The sequence below is a fragment of the Parasteatoda tepidariorum genome, chromosome 7 (assembly GCF_043381705.1).
Source record: "Parasteatoda tepidariorum isolate YZ-2023 chromosome 7, CAS_Ptep_4.0, whole genome shotgun sequence".
Lineage (NCBI taxonomy): Eukaryota > Metazoa > Arthropoda > Arachnida > Araneae > Theridiidae > Parasteatoda > Parasteatoda tepidariorum.
The window spans coordinates 62,555,097-62,574,746 of record NC_092210.1 but is presented as its reverse complement, the minus strand read 5'-3'; the positions used below and the strand labels follow the sequence as shown (position 1 = coordinate 62,574,746).

At 27.9% G+C, this 19,650-nt stretch overlaps 3 protein-coding genes across 4 annotated transcripts in view; 2 read left to right on the top strand and 1 right to left on the bottom strand.

Annotated features, from left to right (window-relative positions):
• LOC139426046 (atrial natriuretic peptide receptor 1-like) overlaps positions 1-6,459 on the top strand; it is a 16,096-nt gene extending 9,637 nt beyond the window's left edge. The window contains exons 5-6 of the mRNA XM_071183507.1: positions 4,387-4,478; positions 6,091-6,459. Of these exons, the coding sequence (XP_071039608.1) occupies positions 4,387-4,478; positions 6,091-6,150 (152 nt within the window). The 3' untranslated portion in view covers positions 6,151-6,459. The remainder of the gene's footprint in view (positions 1-4,386; positions 4,479-6,090) is intronic.
• Positions 1-19,650, top strand: part of LOC107454592 (ubiquitin-conjugating enzyme E2 J1-like) — a 183,825-nt gene that overhangs the window by 146,664 nt on the left and 17,511 nt on the right. The gene's annotated exons all lie outside the window — the stretch shown is intronic.
• The window catches only part of LOC107454591 (poly(A) RNA polymerase, mitochondrial), a gene marked incomplete at its 5' end in the record, with an annotated part of 16,160 nt that continues 3,872 nt past the window's right edge, over positions 7,363-19,650 (bottom strand). The window contains 5 exon segments of one of the 2 annotated variants that reach the window (XM_043057722.2): positions 7,363-7,773; positions 10,292-10,381; positions 13,718-13,944; positions 16,916-17,130; positions 18,915-19,121. In XM_043057722.2, coding sequence (XP_042913656.2) covers positions 7,391-7,773; positions 10,292-10,381; positions 13,718-13,944; positions 16,916-17,130; positions 18,915-19,121 — 1,122 coding nt within the window. 2 annotated transcript variants of the gene reach the window in all.

Here is a 19,650-nt window from a genome sequence, read left to right as displayed (position 1 = left end):
TATATATATATATATATATATATATATATATATATATATACAGTTAAAATTAAACTGACAGAATTCAAAGGTTCGTACGTCCGGTTCTACTGAACGGATTCAGATGAATCTGCAAATACAAGTTATGTAGATCATGCGATCCGGGTTTCCGTCGAAAAAAATAGTTCACAATTTTGTCAGAAGACACTGTGACAAAAAAATAAAAGATATAAGAGCTGAAATATAAAAGAATATTTTTTTTATTTACACATCTATCTCAAACTTACAAATCTATCGCGATTTGGCCATCTAAAACAAAATGCATAAACCTACAACTCAAATAGGATTACTTTTCTCTGGAGAATCCGAATCTGCAATAAAAAATGCGGGTATTTATTCAAGATTTCAAAGTTGCCCACCACGAGATTATTGAGAGATCGAGTTTGGCATCATTGTAAGGCTTTTAAAAAATATTGAATGCGTCTAGTTTCACTTTTTATTTCGATGTATAGTTCTTTAACTATTTCATCATATTCAAACTTCTTTTCACCCTGTGTTTAGATATACACTACCCTAAAATAATGGAAAAAACACTTTCAATTTTTGAAATTTCTGAAGAAATACTAAAAGGATTATTTTGTAACTTTAGAGGTGTGCAGTTCATGCGATTTTGAAAGCTTAGGAACCATTAGGCAGGAACGTAACAATTATAAACTTATTTATAGAACTTAATAATCCTTTTAGTATTTCTTGAGAAATTTAAAAAAATGTTAGAAGATGAAAGCTGTTTCTTTCATTATTGTAGTGTGTGTATATATATATATATATAAACATTTCAGTTTTCCTTGTTTGAGTTTAAAACAAACTGCAGTTTTCTTCCCCATATCGAAATAACTTCTAAAAATACCCTAAGGGGTTAAAGAGAGTAAATAAAAAAAGAACATGGCTTTTAAAGTGTCTAAAGTTATTTCATATGATGACATTGTCTTCGAAGAAGAGCCCTAAGGAGAACTATAAAAGACACATTTTAACTCTTTACAACTCAACTACTGGTTCCACAGAAAATTGTCTAAATCGTAATTTTTCACTTTAAACTTTTTTTCTTTCTTGAACCTTTAATTTTTGTGGTATATTTGTCGACCTTCAAAAAAGTACAACATTTATAAAAAATAGCTTGTACTCATTAAATTGCAAAATTCTCTTTTCTAAATTTTTGTAAATGGTTATCAGCAAAAATAATGAAAACACATATTATAGGCACGCAATATGATTACTCAGTTTTAAAAAATCTTATCAATCCTTCTCCAGGAACTTATTATAGCGTTATTATTTCCTTAGAGGTGAAGTTTTTAAAACAGAGAGGTTTAAAAAAACGTTACATTTACTCCCCTTTCTAGGAAAAGTGAACATTTTACATATTCATTTAGTCAACGGTTATCAGAGAGAAAAGTTCCAAACAATCATTGTAAAAATGTTTCAAGTTTCAGCTAGAAAAGGCTTTAAAGTTTATTTTTTAAAAGAAATTTTATGAACACAACGTCGTTTGCAAGTTCAAGGATCTTTTAATACGTTTAGTGTTCCCCCCCCCCCCTCCATTTTCAAAGTTATTCTGTACAACTGGTTTAGTCACGAATTAAAACGTCCACATATTCTACAGATACTCGAGTCTGTATCGCAGTAACTTTCCTTTCGAGCAAATCTCGTTAATAAGATGTCAGATATTATAATTAATCCACATTTTTCTTAGAATAACGAAATCCCCTAGTATTTTACAAACTGTAAGAGTGACGCAAAAATTTAATGAAAATTAAATAATAAAATTTTCACAATCGCTTCCCTCCAATGGTTATTATATGATATGTAACACAAATAGAAATAATAACTATTATGTTCTTTTGCTTTTTTTTACTCTTGCTGCGGGGTTTACGAAACTGAGTATCTATAGTACTCAAACTGTTAGCTCAAAAATTACTTTGCAAATTATTACTTTCTTACTGATAAACAATTACTAAATAGAAACACTTTTGACTGCATCTTAACATGATTGCATCCAACATCCCTGATTTAAAACGTCACCAGCTAAGTTCTTTTTCTTATTTTTAAATAGGACACAACTTATAGACTCTCGATTTCATCTTTCCTTTGTTGCCTGAACTAATATAAGTTTTTTAGAGTATATTTTATATCATTCTTACAAAAGCTCTTACAAAAACACAACTCTGGTTCAAAATATTCTAGAGAACTCCATTTTTCTCATCTGATGAAAATAAAACACTTTACTATGTATTATACGTATATAATGCATCGATGCAAACGATATTTTTGTGAGGAATTTATATTCCTCAAATAATGAAACTAGCTTAAAATCTGCTCATATTTCAAGAAATATAATATTTTTAAAAAAATTGTTGTTCAATCTCAAAATATTAGAACATTTATTTTAATTGGACAGAAAATATAATAATATTTGTTAATAATAGGATACTGGAAAAAGGTATTTCGATCCTGATTGGTTGTTGAAATGCAGCATTTGTTTACATGAGCAACTGTTCTTTCCATTCTATTTGGAGTAAGCAAAGCCCACCAAGTATCAATTCCTTCACTCTATATCTCTTACTTAACACAGACAGGCATGAAGCCATATAAGGCATAAACAAAGTAATTATGCATCGAAGTTGCCAGGCATGCAAAACAAAAAAATATCACAGTTACTATAAAATACATAAACATATAATAAATCTCAGTTAAGTAAAAGGCGTAGACAAGAAAGAATTATATCTCAATGAATTTGATGAGCATTACTGCGGTGTATTTAATTAACTTCATGTTAATTAACATTTTAACTTACGTGGAGAAACTTAGCTCAACTTTAACACACCATTTTGCTTATAAACAATGTGCTGGCGCTAATGTCATTGGTCCACATGTGTGGATATCCATGATCTTCTTCTTGAAAAATAAGTATACAATTGAGTAGATTATGAGAATTTTAGGTTTATTGCAGACAATTATTTTTAAAATACTTTTTTTCAGTGTCTTAAGCTGAGAATTTCTTTCATAATGGGACGTTTACATAATATTCCAGAATCAATGAAAGTACAAGTTAATGACACATTGACATGGTAAAAATTAACAATATATAGCCAACTATTTGAATCAATATCAATCAAGAGTTAGTAGAATATTACAACAGTACCGGATAAATATATTCCGAAAAATGAAAACTTTAGCCAGAGATAACAGATATTTGAAGGCAAAAGTTTTTTTTTTAAAAAAAAATAGATTTAAGAATGTACGATATTTACATCAAATATGGAAAGAATCAATTAATTCCTTTTTCCTAGGAAAGAAATATTTAAGGAATAAATTCCTTTTTCATAGAAAAGAAGGAATTGACGTTTCTAAATTGTAAGATTACGGCATCTGAAAAGTTGAAATCTCATTTTTCAAAAACACTTAAGACTGTTCAACAAAAGCTTGCAAAAATGAGGTGGTTGAAATCAAGAATATTATGAGGTTTGGAAACATCAAAAAGATATTTTGTGATGAAAGTATATTCTGAATCTGGTGGCAATCAAGGCGTTCCAAATGAAGGAGGATGAAACAAAAAACATTGAGAGTGCCTGAAATGTTCGGTAAAACTTGCTGGTAGAGTAATGGTAATTGCATGAGCGAAAATACACTTGGAAGGATGAGCTTCTTTAAAGACAAGATAAATATATATCAAGATATCTTCGAGCACAATACAATTCCGTTATCAGAAGACTTATTTGAAGTTGATTTTATTTTTTAACTTCACCCCATACTTAAAGTCCACTAAGATCTGGCTAGAGTAACGCAAAATTACAGTAATAGTGTATCCAGCTAATACAACAGATCTTAACCCAATTGAAAATTTATGATGAAAAGTAAAGACATAAATTTGCTCCTAAAAACAAAGCTGAGGTGTAGTGTAACATATTAATTCTACTTAATGTCCATAAGATGGACAAACAGACATTCGAAAACATGTTTATTTCATTCAAGATCATTTAAATGCAATGATTAAAGCAATGCTGCAAAACATTAACTAACTTATTTTCCATTTATAATTGAATTCCAATGTTTATAATGTTCAAACAATTTCGATCATATAAAACCTTACTCTAATAATAATATTAATCTTTCTTTAAAAATAAACTGTGCAATTACCTTTTGCTTTATTTTTTAATGTTTAAAAATAGTGTGAAATATATAGATTTGACTAATTAAATTTAAAATTTACTTTAATTAAGTTTTAAAAAAATAATGTGAGGCTTTTTACATAGTTAAATTTTTTAAACAAGAACTGTAGTTAAATTAAATATCAGTGATATAATAATATTTTAAGTGAAATTGTCACAATTTTATATAACTTTATTTTCATAGCTTTGAAAATTCACGTCAGTCATGAGACGAAACGACTTTTAGACGAGTTCAAAACTTTCAACATTATTTATAGAGGAGAAACTGAAGTGAAAGTAAGATTTTTATAGATATAAATTAAAGAAGTTGAATAACACTGACTGCTAATTATTTTCATAAAATTAAAACTGTTCTCGTTTAAATGTTTGTTAAATTCTTGTTTAAATTTCTTTTATGCTGATTCAGAATTTTTGCCTGTTCGCTATGTATTTTACATTTATGTTTCTGCTTGGTTCCTCAAATTAGGAAAAGTAAAAGAGGACATATTAGCCCCCGATCCTAAAAATCATTCAAAAATTTAAATTTGTTCATTTGGGAGAGACATTAGAGAAATAAATTTTTACCCCTGGTAGGGCATTAAGCATTGTTATAAATTAAATTGCAGAGAATTTTTTTCTTCAAATATTTAAAAGATAATTTCAATGATGCGTGCTAGTTTACAGCTTTATTTAATTAAAAAAGGCATTTTTGAAAGTTCTTTAATATGTAATTATTTTCAATTCAGTATGTCAGGTCATAACTAAACTAGATCAGTAGCTTAACTTCTTTATATCAGGCTGTCTTATAATACTCAAATGGACTGCTGCTTCTAGAAAAGGCTATACCTTCTCCATAAAAACAATGGTTGTAGCCAGGACTCGAAAAACCGCCCGTCCTCGGAGGTCAAAAATTTCCCGCAGACAACGAATTTCTCGAATACGATGTCCGCTCAGACGGCTATTTTCCCTTTAATGTTCACAATACATTTTAAATTTTTGTTATCTTACAAAAGTCTAGCTCCTCACTTCTAAAATGATCCTCTAATACTAGGTTACTATTAGTAAGCTAGTATTTCTTTTATTACTGTATAATGCAATCCTTGTATTTGTAATCCTAGTAACTACTAATTCATTGTGCAATTTAAATAAATGTTTGTAATAAATAAGAGAAAATTATATTTTTATTTATTTAGAAGCTACGAGTTACTTTCAAAGAAGGACAGGTACATTGTTGGACAAGCCGTCCTCGGGGACGGGTAAAATTTCTGAGTTTTTCGAGTCCTGATTGTAGCTGTCAGCTCAATAGTCCTGATTGTAGCTGTCAGCTCAATAGTTCCTCTGAATTTCGAGTATTTGCATAGATGCAACAAAAAACTTGTCTCCCAGTGTTATGAAATTTTGACATACATTGTTTTTAGGATGATTGCATCCAGAAATAATAATGAGATTGTCAATAGATTTGCCATATAAGAGTTTAAAGTAAGCTTCAACCAAACAAGGCTATAACCATCCATGCCTTGAAGGAGAAAAAAATTGAGCACTATATTAAGAAAATTTAACAACATTTATGCAAAAATAATTAAAAATTTAAATAAAAATTTTTGCATGCAGTCATTACCCAATGCAGTAATTAACCCTACACTTCTATGCATAATTTATGAAATCAAAAGAGAAAAAAGTTTTATTAAAAATTAGCATTTTCTCTCAAAATTTTCAAGTTACCCTGTTCTCACCTCGGCGTTACAAATTTTACTTGGCATTTTAAATTTTTTACTTCCTGATGTAATAACATACATGCCATTTCTTATGTATCTTAGTTTTTAGCAGACTTTATGAATTAATATTCACTTTATTTTCATGACTATGCAACTAAAATTTAAAAAAGATTATAGCTTAATACTTTTTTCAGGGAAAAGGAATGATGAAGACCTATTGGCTTCATAATGAAGTGGAAACAACACATTTTTAGGGATTTACCAGTAAAATAATTGCAATATGGTACAATCTATAATGAAACCTATATTTTAGTAGTTCCTGAAGAGCACATATCTAGATAAAAATAGAACCTGAATAGAAATCTGCAAGAAAGTCTGATGTATAGGCACATAGCAAAGTGTCAAAGTATTTAGTGTACCAAGGAAAACACAATATTTTGTCAACGAAAATCTTAATATCCATCACATAGTCTTGCAACATAAACAGATAATTGTTCACTTCTTGTAAACATAGTCAAAATTAAAATTTCAGTCAAAAATAAACAATTAAATACTAAAAGAAAGTATTATGCTTGAACTTTACTATGTTGGAATTCATGTGTATAACTTTATATTTTCAATTAAGAATAAGAAAATAATTGAATTTCTCAGAAAACAATTTAGTAAAAGGCAGTTTTAAAAACAGTGGACTAATTTTCAATTTTAAAATTTTGTTGTTCATTAAAATAAAACAGTTTCATGTTATTTTTTGGTAATATGTGATTAAACAGTTATGGTTTCTTACACAACTTATAAAACTGACTGCTTTAAAGATCATAATGAAAAAAGGAAAACAAATCCTGTTTTCAAAAAAATAAATAAATAAATAAATAATTAGAATAACTGAACTGTTTTCAAACAAAAGTACTAATTTTGTGTTTCTTGAAAATTTGTTAAAAATCAAAAAATGTTAAACGATGTTATGTTTCTGCACAAACCGTAATGATAACATCAACTGACAATTAGCATCATTAAATAATAAAGCATAGGGCATAGGTGAGAGATGCTATTCGTTAAGAAATGATCAAATATATTAACACGCATCCCTGATAAAATCCAGGAATCTTTTTTCATTAAGATAATCAAAAATATTGCACACTTTAAGGAACACCAGTAGGAAATTCTGTTCTACAAAAATAATAAATTGTACAAATTATAAAAACTAATAATCCACACAAAAACAATAGATGAAAATGGTAAAATAATAATAATAATAGAGCAGGAATTCATGCAATCAATAAACTGAACTGAAACTAATAATAAAACTTATAACTAATAATAAATTTTACTGAAACTAAAAATAAAACTTAATTCGATTTCAAAAATTACTTTAAATTTTATGCAAAACAGTTTTCAACAAACCACACTCATTTGAAATCAATGAGAATTATTGATTTAAAATAACAATGAAAGTAAAAAAAAGCAAGTTTTTAAAAACTAATTTATTTACAATTATCAACTTATTCTCCTTAATGGTTTTCTTACATTTCGGTCATCTCTACCCATGATAGTTTTCACATCCACCCGCTTTGACTTATTCTCATCAAGTTTCAACACCTCGGCAATTCCAAGCAATATAGATAAGTCCTTTAAGTGGAGACTTTTAGCATTAAGATTAGTAGTAAGGAACTTAGCTGAAGCACGAGCTTTCCTGCATGTGTTCCATAGTTCATATTGTGAAACATTTTTTGAAACATTTAAATCCTCCTCAAGTGGGTACTGAATCCACACTGGAAATTCTGATGATCTTTCTATGGCAGAACCAGTCATTAATGATATACATCTGTCCTCAAATGGATGGGATCCCAGATATAATAAAAACTCCTGTAAGAGAACAGCTATACAAAGAAAGAAAAAAACTTTTAATAATATTACAAAAAATTTAGAAAAAGCAATTTCTTCCATATAATTAATGTTTTAAAAATGAATAATGATTTAAAAAATCAATTAAAAAATGTAAGGATACAGATATGTATGTTTTGCGAAGCAAACCACAACATTTGTTCTAACCAAGTTTCAAAATTAGTCACAAAGTTTGTCAACAGATGGTGTTACTAGCTTAGAAACTAAAAAAAACAAATGTTTTCCACTGCATATCAAATCTTTTAAATGTTTTTAAAAGTCTCAGTTAATTTTATCTTCAGAGTAAACCCTGTAGTTTCAGAATATGGTAAATATTTCAAAAAACTTTTTTTATAGCAGATAGTACTCAATTGAAACATACTTCATTGATTAATTTTATAACTAATTTAAAACTTAGTGATAATAAATATGACAATTGCATACAGAGCACATAATAAACTGCATATGTCTCCTTCTGTTAACTTTTCTTTAATCAGTTTTTCAGATGCAGCTCATTTTTAGGACACTGATAAAATATGGCATGGTAATTGGAATAAAAAAAATTATTAATTTAGATAATTATTATAAACAATGTCATTAAAATGAAATAAATCAACAAAATTTAAAAAGAAAAAATGCTTGATGTGAGTTAAAATTGCATTAAAATTTAGAAGAGTTACTATTGTAGTGGCATAAGAAATGCAAGGGAAAATATTCAAACTGTCATCTGCAGTACTTTCAAATTCAATTGAATTCTATAGCACTGCCCTTTGGTCTCTTAAATTTATTCTGTATCTTGATACTGAAACAGCACTTCTTGTGGTATAGAAAATAGCCTTCATAAAGAAGGTATAAAAAATAGCCTTTCATAAAGTATAGAAATAAGTATGCATACATCCGAGCTATTGCTTTTTTTTTCAAGCAATATTTACAATCAAATTATATCACAATTTCATTAACTTTTTTGCGGTTAAAACTTTTTAGGAGTAGTTTTGCACTGAAAATTTACTAATAACTAAGGCCAACATTATTAAAAAAATTTTTTCTTCAGTATTCTGGGGAAAAAAACTATAAATACTAGATTTAAAAGTTATTGATATAATTTTAAAATTAGTCACATTTCTGCTTCTAGTCGTCTATCTAACATACAGCTAATGCAAAATATAATGTTTCTTCTCTTCAACAACTATTATCAATGATTATCTCAGCATGTGTCAAGTCATATTGCTTACAATAATCATACTTTATAGGTGTAAATAATTTATTAGAAAGTTATGATTGTATTGTTTATAACAGCATAAAGGAAGCCAAAGCTAAATATTTATAGATTTCAATTAAGAAAAGAATAATTAATTTAAAAATCTACAAAAAACAAATTTTTTAATTATGTGTAGTCAACAAGAAAATGCATGAAATACATAAAAAAGAGAGCTTAAAATAGTTATTATAGCTGACATGAATTAAAAATATAAATAAATTGTTTTTTTTTTCTTTTAGTTAACAGTAATATCTAAAACAAAATAATAATAATTTTAGTGTATGCTTAGCGATTGATTTAAAACAGCAAATCATGACATAAATATATAAAGATGGAATACATAAAACTAAAGTATTTACATAAAATGCAGGTCGGAAAAAATTGTAAGAGGAATATAAAAGAACACAGTTTCCTTTATTTTTTTTTAATAAATGTTATCATTTTAGCTACACTAGCTTTAACTACACACAATATCACTCTTCTTTCTTTACACTCATATGTAGCATATATTTCAATTTTAAAAATTTGTATTATAAAAATTACATCTGATATTTTAACTGTAATGAATTAATGCATTTAAAAATGTCTCTAATTACACACATTCCTACACTAAAATAATGCAATCATTGTTACAACCCAATTGTGTATAGCTATTTTAAACTGTGGAGAAAACAAAGAAGACTTTTGTTATGTTTTCTATACCCTTAAACCATACTTAAGTTAATGAAAACAAATGGAGTTGTATGATATGGAAAAATAATCAGCATGAGGCCTTGTGCTTATGAGACACATATTTAACCAAAGAATTCCATATACAGTACATTCTAATAAGAGAAAATAAGTTGCTTTGAAGTTAATTTGTGATCCCAATTAAAAAAAAATCTTGCATAGATGAAATACTATTATTAAGATTAATTTGTACGTAGATTTGTATTTATACAAGACAGAACCTACATGTGGTTCTGTCTTGTAATAATTTTTCCTCACCTTTAGACTTAATATTCCACATAATTTCTTTTTTTTTATTTTATTTCTATTTTGATAAATGCAGTCAAATTATGCTTCAACCAATTTGATAATTAACTGCAACTTTACATTTATGAGTTGTGCTCAAATATAAGAATTATGTTAGTTATTTTTCATTCACTATTTTCGTAATTGTTTAATTCAATATATTCTGAACTTCTATATTTAAACATTTTTCAGTAAAAAGAAAATAAAACTACTGTTTTACACTTTGTAACAAAATAAAATACCTATAGATTCTTTGTTTAGAGAGGCTTTAGCTTGCAATTCTGGAAGAGTCATTAAATATTCAAATCTGTATTCATCAGTAAATTCAGCTCCTGCATTTAAAAAAAATTATCGATTACAAATTTAAAAAATAACGCTGTTAATTTTACTGTTCTAAAAAAATCTAAATGAACTTGAATTAAAACTTTGGAAAAAATGTGTACCACAAAAATGTACTTCTACTATTATGAAATCTGGAGAAACAAAAAGCTAAAATAAAGTAAAACATTAAACAAAATAAAATAATGCAAATGTGATTATTACAAACAAAATGAAGATAAATTTAAAAGTTTAATTTAATAAGGTAAATACATAGCAATAAAGGAAAATATATTGTGATCACGTTTAATATCATATCAAAATTTTTTCAGACTAATTTATAGACTTAACAGGAACATAATTTTTCTAATAAGATTAATGTTGATAAAAAATAAACGTAAAAAGTTAAATTTAATTGAAATAATAACTAACGACAATTTTTTAAACCAAATATGATTTATCAATCTTTTAGAGTAGATAATTATTCTCACAACAGTCCATTGGGGACCAGGGGGATCATGAAAGTTACGGCTCCCCGATTTCTTGACTAATGGCATGATGGTGGCAATGTGGCCAGCAGTGTGCACTGAATGCCTTTACCTCCCAGAAAAGCTAGTACCCAGTGATCTGAAACTGGGTAGGCTTCAAGTTGTCACTAGGATAAAACCTCAATTCTTTACAATTGAGCTGTCACAGTCAATCTTTATAGAATATTAAGATTAAAAAATTCTAGAATAAAGAGTATGAAAAGTTGATAGCTCAGCACAATAGTAAGCACTCTAAGGTAGGATTCCCAAGCTTATTTATCTTGTGATCTCAGCAGAATTGAAATTTTTCATGCTACTTTTGTCACATGTTTTCTGTTAATAAGATATTATCACATAAAATGTAAATATTTTTAATTTTTCTAGGATGACTATGAAGAAAAAAATCAATGAATGAAAGTAGAACTAATTAAAAACAATTAATATAATTTCTACATAAAATATAGGTAAACACTTTCAATGCAAGTAAAAATATGAAAACATTGGAAGGTAAAAGTAGAATTAAGGCACAATTTACATAAATTTACAACAGATTCTAAACAATAAATGAGGGAGATCTTGCATTTACATTAAGTTGCAAGGTGAATCAAAAGTTTGATAGCTTGTTTTTGCATAGAGTAAAACAGATTCATTTTTTAAAAACATTCAAAACTCTGTCAAGAAAAGTGATAATTAACATCTGGCAAAAGAAAAATGAGTAACCTATGTGGCTTCTAATAAAATGGGATACACACTTTATTAATCTAGGACATTGGTTAATACCTTTTTTTAATAATTTTAAGGATTGTGTACTGCATTTGTTGAAAATAAGTATTAGATAAGTGGAGGGACCTGCAATTCATACTTTTTATAAATTTCACAATTTAAAAAATATAATGCTTTTTCTCATAAATAATTCAAGAATACTAAAAATCATTAAAACCATAAATCCACAAAGATAAATAAAAAGCCTTAATACTTGGTTAAGTACTTTGGGTGTAAACTTCCTTAGAAATTAGAACAAAAAATAAATATGCCACAACTAAAAAGAAATTTATTGATTTTAGAACTACAAATTCATCTTCTAGATATACCACAACGGCTTTGAAAATTCAATTCAGATTTTTGAAACAATTTCAATTCAAATTTTTGAAACAACTAATCTTAATCAGACAAGATTTGTTTTCATTTTTGAAAAACAGTAAAGCAAATGATCCTTAAATTGCCATTATAAAATTTCATAGCAGGAAGTTTTATTTACATATAAATATCCTCAATATCAGCCATGGCTGGTTGATACGATCCGGCTTGCACCGACCACAGCGATGATGTATATCCTCAGTGGTAGACGGATTATGGGTAAGAGTCCCCTTGCCATCAGGCTAACCGTGGGTGGTTCTCGTGGTCTTCCTCTCCATGTAACGCAAATGCGGGTTAGTTCCATCAAAAAGTCCTCACCGAAGGCAAATTTATCCCTATACTTGATACAGGAGTTCCATTGTTTTCTGGATTGGGTTCAAAATTTCAAGGTTACGGAGTTGGACATTAGTAGTTGTAAACCAAAAACATTGGGTCTGCTGTTCAACGACGGTTATAAATAAAAATAAAATAAAATCAGTAAATGAGTCCAGGGTCATGGATTGGGGTACTGATATATATGACAGTTTCTTAACGTCAATATTGCTGGCTTTCAAATGATGTGAACGATCATAGCAATTTTAGCGTAATTGAAACACTTTAAACAGACTTTCAAATCTTCAAAAGAAGACATTGGAGGGAAAAAAAGGACCGTGTGGTTGCCCTAAGTATGGTAGCAAAAGTTATGCATTCATGTGTGATTTTTCAGTTTAATTATTTAAAAGAAAATCTAAAGCTATAGAAGAACTATATTTTCATGGCGATGATAAAAATATTGAAATTTTGCTAATAATGCTATTTAAATTGTATACATATGTTATTATAACAAATCCAAATAATGAAAGAAAGGAAAACTGAGCTTAACTAATTCAGCAATGCTTCCTCTTTTGGGAAATGAAACTAAAAGTGTTCCTCCTTCCAAAGAAGAAACTAACCTTTTTAAGCACTAGCTACTTTTCTTTCCAAACTGTTACTGGGCAGGGTAAAAAGGTCTTTGTTTGCAATACTTTTACATCAAATTATGTGATCATATTTACAGTGTTTCTAACACTGCTTAGGTTAATAATTAGGATTGAGGCAATTAACCCTCCAACGTTTAGCACAAGTTTTATCAACTTAAAGCAACATGTTCCACTGGTTATGATCATTCATTGCTTTTTAAATAAACTAAGGACAATGCAGTACCCCTTTTCAGCAAAATATGTGAACACTGGACAGTAATAAATTTAAATAATAAAGACAAAATAATAAGAAAAAAATAATTGAAAATACCTTTCCTATATTTCACAGTACTAAATGTAATATAGGAATTTAACTTAACTTGAAATTTTGATAATTGTAACTTTTTCTTTCTCTTTTTGCAATTTGAGCTCTTTTTGAATATGAGCTCTTTTAACTATGTATGTACACTTTGTATTAAAAACGAAATTCATTATTACATAACAGGAGCTAAGATTTAAATTCAGCATCTTAAAATACAGTTGTTATAAATAAATTTATAGTGAAAAACAATATTCAATGTATAAAATTAATTATAACCATCCATTTCACATACAATGGAAAACAAATACTGACTCAAGTTTCTTAATAAATACATCCATATTCACACAAAACTAACGTAAATATACATCAAACATAAAGTTCAAGTAGATACAATATTTAAAAAAAATGATATTTATAATTTCTTACCTATGATATTTATAATTTCTTTTAGAGGAGGCAATACAGGTGTAGGCCTATTCTGTAGAAAGTAAACTACTAATAATGTGAGTGAGAAATTAGTAAACCATGAGCCAGGTGAGCTCTTAGTAATATCTGTTTCTCGTGCCCATTTCTTTACAGCGTATATTAAAGGTCTAATTCGTGAATCTACCTCCCCACAGAAATATAGTAGCTCAGACATGAGGATCGGTGCCCTGAAAGATTAGACAAAATAAAATTAAACACTTTTTCAGAACAAATTTGTTAACAGCAAAGAAAATAAAAGGAGAAAGATTTAAAACCATATATAAATAAAGAGTTAAAAAATCATTCTCTGTACTATAAAAATAAAAAATTATTCTATTAGTTTAACTAATATTTGAAGAAATAAACTTTGTATAGATAATAATAAGAGATAAAAACTAGCATAAAAATTCTGAAATCCTATACTTCAGAAGTTAAATAATAAAAGCATTGTGAATAGACCTGGTCTGGTCACATGGTAGAGCAAAACGCCATGACCAGGTATTTCACTACCCATAAATTAACCAGATCTCAAGAATTATTAATGGATTTGGTCTAGAAGAATAGGTGGTGCTCAAAATGGTTAGTTTCTCTTTTGAAAGAAAGTTGATTTTCTTAAAGCGTTTACAATTCTGAATGGGTTAAAATTGCATAAAGTTTCAATGCTACATTGAAGCATCATCTACAGTACAAAATGAAAATTAGTAACGAAGAACATTACAAAGGAGATGTGTAAAGTACATAAGACCTAAAACTAAATCTGTCAATAAGAAGGTTAAATTCAAAAGACATAAAATACTTGGTAGTTCCAATGATCTAACTCATCTAATCTAAACTTTAAAAGCAAGCAGTAATCTGAACTTAAAAATCAATCGAACTAAGAAATCTAAACTTTAAAAGCAAGCAGTAATGTCTACAACTAATGTTAAGCAAGAAATGTTTCCATATCCTTGAGAAAGAAAATTTTTCCCCAGAAGGGTCTTTTACCAAAAAAAAAAAAAAAAAAAAAAAAAAAAAAAAAAAAAAAAAAAAAAAAAAACATTTACTGTTTTTTAATAAAAAGTATTTCTTTCCAAACATCTAAATCTGCCTAAGAGAAGCACTTTTTAATAATAATAGCCAAATCTAATTATAGCAAGAAATACTAATAATAAATAATGATGAATTGGAATAAATTATATATTAATTTAGTTTGATTACTATGATTCAAAAATTAATTATTTTGCCAGACATAATCTTTGAAAAAGAGGTTTTTATTAAAAAATAATACACCCTCAGTAAATGTAAGTCTGTAAAACTATACATAAAGTATATGGAAACATTTCTTCTTTTAACACCAGATGTTGACATCATCTTGAAATTTGATTTTAATTTTTGCTTATTCTCCTACCATAGATTTCGCCTTTACTTTTCTTTGATAGATAAACTACTAATGTGTTTTATATTTCTTGACTCTAACTTTCATAACAAAGTTAGAGTCAAAAGATATAGTTCAGCTTTATGTTTTCAGAATGAATTATCATCAGTTTCATATTTATTAGTTTTGTATTTTATTTTTTCAATGTTTTTCATTAAAATTTATTCACATTTTAAACTAACAAATATGCCCTAATTTTCTGTATTTTGCACCCCACTGCAGTATTGAAATTTGTATACAATTTTAGGTTCTGAAGTATATGATTTATAAATTTAAATAATGACCTTTATCATTCATTATTTAAATTAGGACGTTTTTTTCATCAAATGGTCTAAAATAATACATTTTATAAAGTAGTTTAAAATACTTTTAAAAACTGAAATGGCAGAAACACTTCACATTACATTAAATAAATATTCCCAATAAACTAAAGCATTAAGATATTACCTGATTAAAAGCTTAATTTGCTTTAAAAATACATAATATAAATAACAGTCGACACATTTCCAGCACTTCAAAAATAGTCGTCCATTTTCAAGTCATGCCAGATGTGAATGATAAGAAACAAAAGTGATTTGAAATTATGAAATGTAATGTTGAACAGGGAAAAAGGAAAAAGAGATGTAACAAAACAAGAAAAATCACTGTGGCCGAGAGTAACAAACAGGGTAAAATGCATCCTGTACACTACGAAAAGATGGTGAAAACTAATGTCAAAACAAGGGAATCAGCATTCATATAAATAAAACGAGATTCCAGGACATCAAGATGAGCTGATGAGACAGGGGTGGAAATAATTTTGGCATTGTTGAAATTGAATTTATGCCTAAGATTCCAACAATGTGGAGCAATTGAAGATTTCTCGTATTCTTAATAAAAGATATATCGCGAAACTTAACCTTAACTCTTTTAACTCTGAACTTAACTTCCTCAGCTCATTTGCTGTTAATTGTGGATTTAACAAAATTATAGTTGATTCAGCTCTAGCTAAACTCAATAAACCCAAACATCTCTTTTCTTCTAATCCTTCAGCAATTTTATTACTTTGCCATTGCTTTGTTCCATTTGTTATTAAATTTTGAATATATCCTCTCTCGCTTTTGTTTTAAATTCATTAATTTAAGGCTAGTTAACAAAATTAAATTTGAGTCTCTTAAAGATCCTATTAGCATTTATAATCACTGGATCATTTACCACATTTCTAGTCCATGCGTCCTTGGTTTCATGAGACAAACTAGGCACACTTTAAAAGTTAGACTCAAGGAACACGATTGATCAATTCATTATCAAGAACACGAGAAATCATCAACTGCAGCACATCATAGGCATCTGTGGCATAAATTCAATTTCAACAATGCCAAAATTATTTCCACCCCAGTAACATCAGCTCATCTTGATGCCCTGGAATCTTGTTATATTGATATGAAGGGTGATAACGATATAAGTTTCACACTACCTCTCCGTAGCAAGTGGAAAATACATTTCAACCTGACTTGCCACTGTATTTTTTTCTCAGCTACAGTGGTTCTTCTTGCTTTGTTTCTCCTTTTTTTTTTTCATTTTCTGTTAGCAACTCTGCAATTTATATTTCAAATTACCTTTGTTTCTGTTCTGAGGCAGGTCTTGAAATGCAGGTTCATTTTTATAGCACTTGAAATATGTTGACTTCACAACATAATTTGACATAAAAATCTAAATTTACTAGTATGATAAATAAAATGCATTTAAAAATCGATGAAACTTACAAATTATTTACAGAAATATCAACCTCCATGCCTAAAATCTTGTGATCCAGTTTGACAATGGGAACTCTAGCATGTAAAATCTTATTCACAGAAGTAATACCAGGTAAAAAAGTTCGCAACAAATCACCTATGCAGTGTACTACTCTTCGCTGTAAATTTTTAATGTCTCCCACACAGGTCTTGTTGACAAAATACAATTCAGAGCTTGTATCTATCTAAAAAAAATTTTTTTTAAAGATTAAAAACTCTTATATACTATTTCAAATAAAGATATTGAATGACATTAAAATAATTCATAATATTAAAACATAATTAAAATGCAATTTTTTATATGTTATAGGAGCTTTTCTTAATAATAATTTTTAATAACAGAATTTTTAAAAATTCTCAAAATATTTTAAATACTTCAAATTTTGCAAAGCCAGTTAATATTAATCTTCAAAGTCAGTTCATATTCTTCTACTTTCACTTCAAAAACGCAAAGGGTGCATAGCCAAATATTTCAACAAAAAAAGCACGCTTTAAGTACATTTTAAGCTCTTAAAAAATATTTTTAAGCATTAAATACATTAACAAAATGCAAAAAATTTTCAGACTACATGATCTTGATAAAATGTCTAGTTTTGGACAAAAAACTTTTTTCCTGATTATATTAGCCACCATAAAAAGATCGAAAGATTTTTCGGTTCAATTTCAGAGTTTGGAAAATAAAGCCTGAAATTGAGAATATCTTAAAAAATACATCAGAATGAGAGTGCTAGAATCTCTGAGAATCCAGCTCAGTAGATACATGTGCAGACTTGCAAATATTTCATCCAACATGTAAAATGATTGATTTCATACACTATAGACCTACGGTAGGCCAAAATGGATTGTGGTTAAATGAATTGTGAAAATGTTAAATAGAGCAATGTGTTTGTATAACAAGTGGCGAAAATCACCACGGTAAAGAAAAAAAATTTTCGAAGAGGTTATATAAAGCACTTTTAAAAAAAGACCTTTAAGCACTTTTTAAAAAAGCTACACACAAACATTAAACAAATTTTGTTGGCATTTTTAAGCTGACAAAAAGAAAGAAACAAGAAAATGTAATTTCTTAATACTTATGATTTTAATTTTATTATTAACCAATGAAAAAGTCCACATTTTAAGCAAATTTACTGCATTGAAACAAAATGGAAGATAAATAGAAGATATTAAATAACTCTTTATTTAACATTCTCAAATATATATTCACTATCCTTCTTGATAAATTTTTTTATAGACGTCTAATTAGCAAAAAAATTATTGGTAAGAATACAGTAAACCATTCCATCAATTTTGTCCTTAGTTCTACGTCTAAGAGCTAAATTACAATAAAAAAATTACTTATTAGCTATGATTAAATTTTTAATATTGTAATTTGAAGTAAAAAAGCAAAGGAGTAAGGCAGGAAACGCATATATGTTCAGAACCTGTAATGAAATAATTTTTTTAACAATATTTCGGTTTTGTAATAAGAAACAAAGAATAACAAATTTTATTAATATATTGATTTTAAAGTAATTAAATTGAATCATTGGAACTAACAAATGAAGTCAGCAAGCATTCCAGCTTTGTGTTTTTCAAAAAAGTTTTACAAACTTGCCCATTTTCAATACCCAAAAAAGAAAAGTAATTAAAGACTTGTAGCAATACAATGAGTAAACTTTTTCCAAAGGTAACATTTTTAAATCAAACTATTACTTAGCATTGTTATTCAATAGAAAAGCCTTTACAAGTTTATTAAATTTCCGTAAGTTAACAGCATAATTCACAAAACCTTACAGCCTGAATAGGTTTTATCCACACATACCATCAAACAATGCTTTTCAGAACAATTTGAAAATTTGTCCTATTATATGGCACTAAAATTACAATCAGAGTATATGGGAATGTACTTGCGAACGTACACATAATTACGTACTTTCATGATAAAGTTACAAAAAATAATAAGTTATGAATTCAATAAAATATTTACTTTTTCAGGATAGAGACGTATCATTAAATCTAAATCACAACCATGCCTTCCAATTCCATTCACTGAAGAACCAAAGGGAAGAACATCACAGTACGGAAACGGACCTGATAGAAATTCTTTCAAAATACAGCAAAAGAAAAATCTTAGCCTGACATTAAGCTCTGTTAACTTTTCTTCATTATAAATATGTTCAATTAAGTCAGAAACCTACAATAAAGGAAAAAGTATGAGCATGGCATCGTTATTTTATAAATAATTTATCAACTAACTTGTAACCTGAATGCAGGGGCGGATTAAGCGTATGCGAGGCCCTAGGCCATTCAAATTTTTGGGGTCCTCAGATTTAAATTTGTTTCTCATATATTTTCTATTTATTCAAATATAAAAGTATTTATACATCTTTTCATTTAAGAAAGCATATTTAAAATTAAAATAAGTCATAATAAATTAAATTTAACTTTATTTTATTAAATTAGAACTAAAAAATATTCATATCATTTTGAAAAAATTAAAAAAATCATTGTTTTTCTTAATTTTTTTTCAAAAAATCCATTTTAAGAGGGTTCCAGGCAGAGCCGGATTATACCTTTCGTAGGCCCTAGGCACAGAGCCGGATTATATCTTTCGTGGGCCCTAGGCATAGCCGTTTTTGAGCCCTTCCCCCACTCCTCCCCCCTCTTCAAAATATATGCTGAAATTTTTTTTTTTTTTTTTTTTTTTTTTTTTTTTTTTTTTT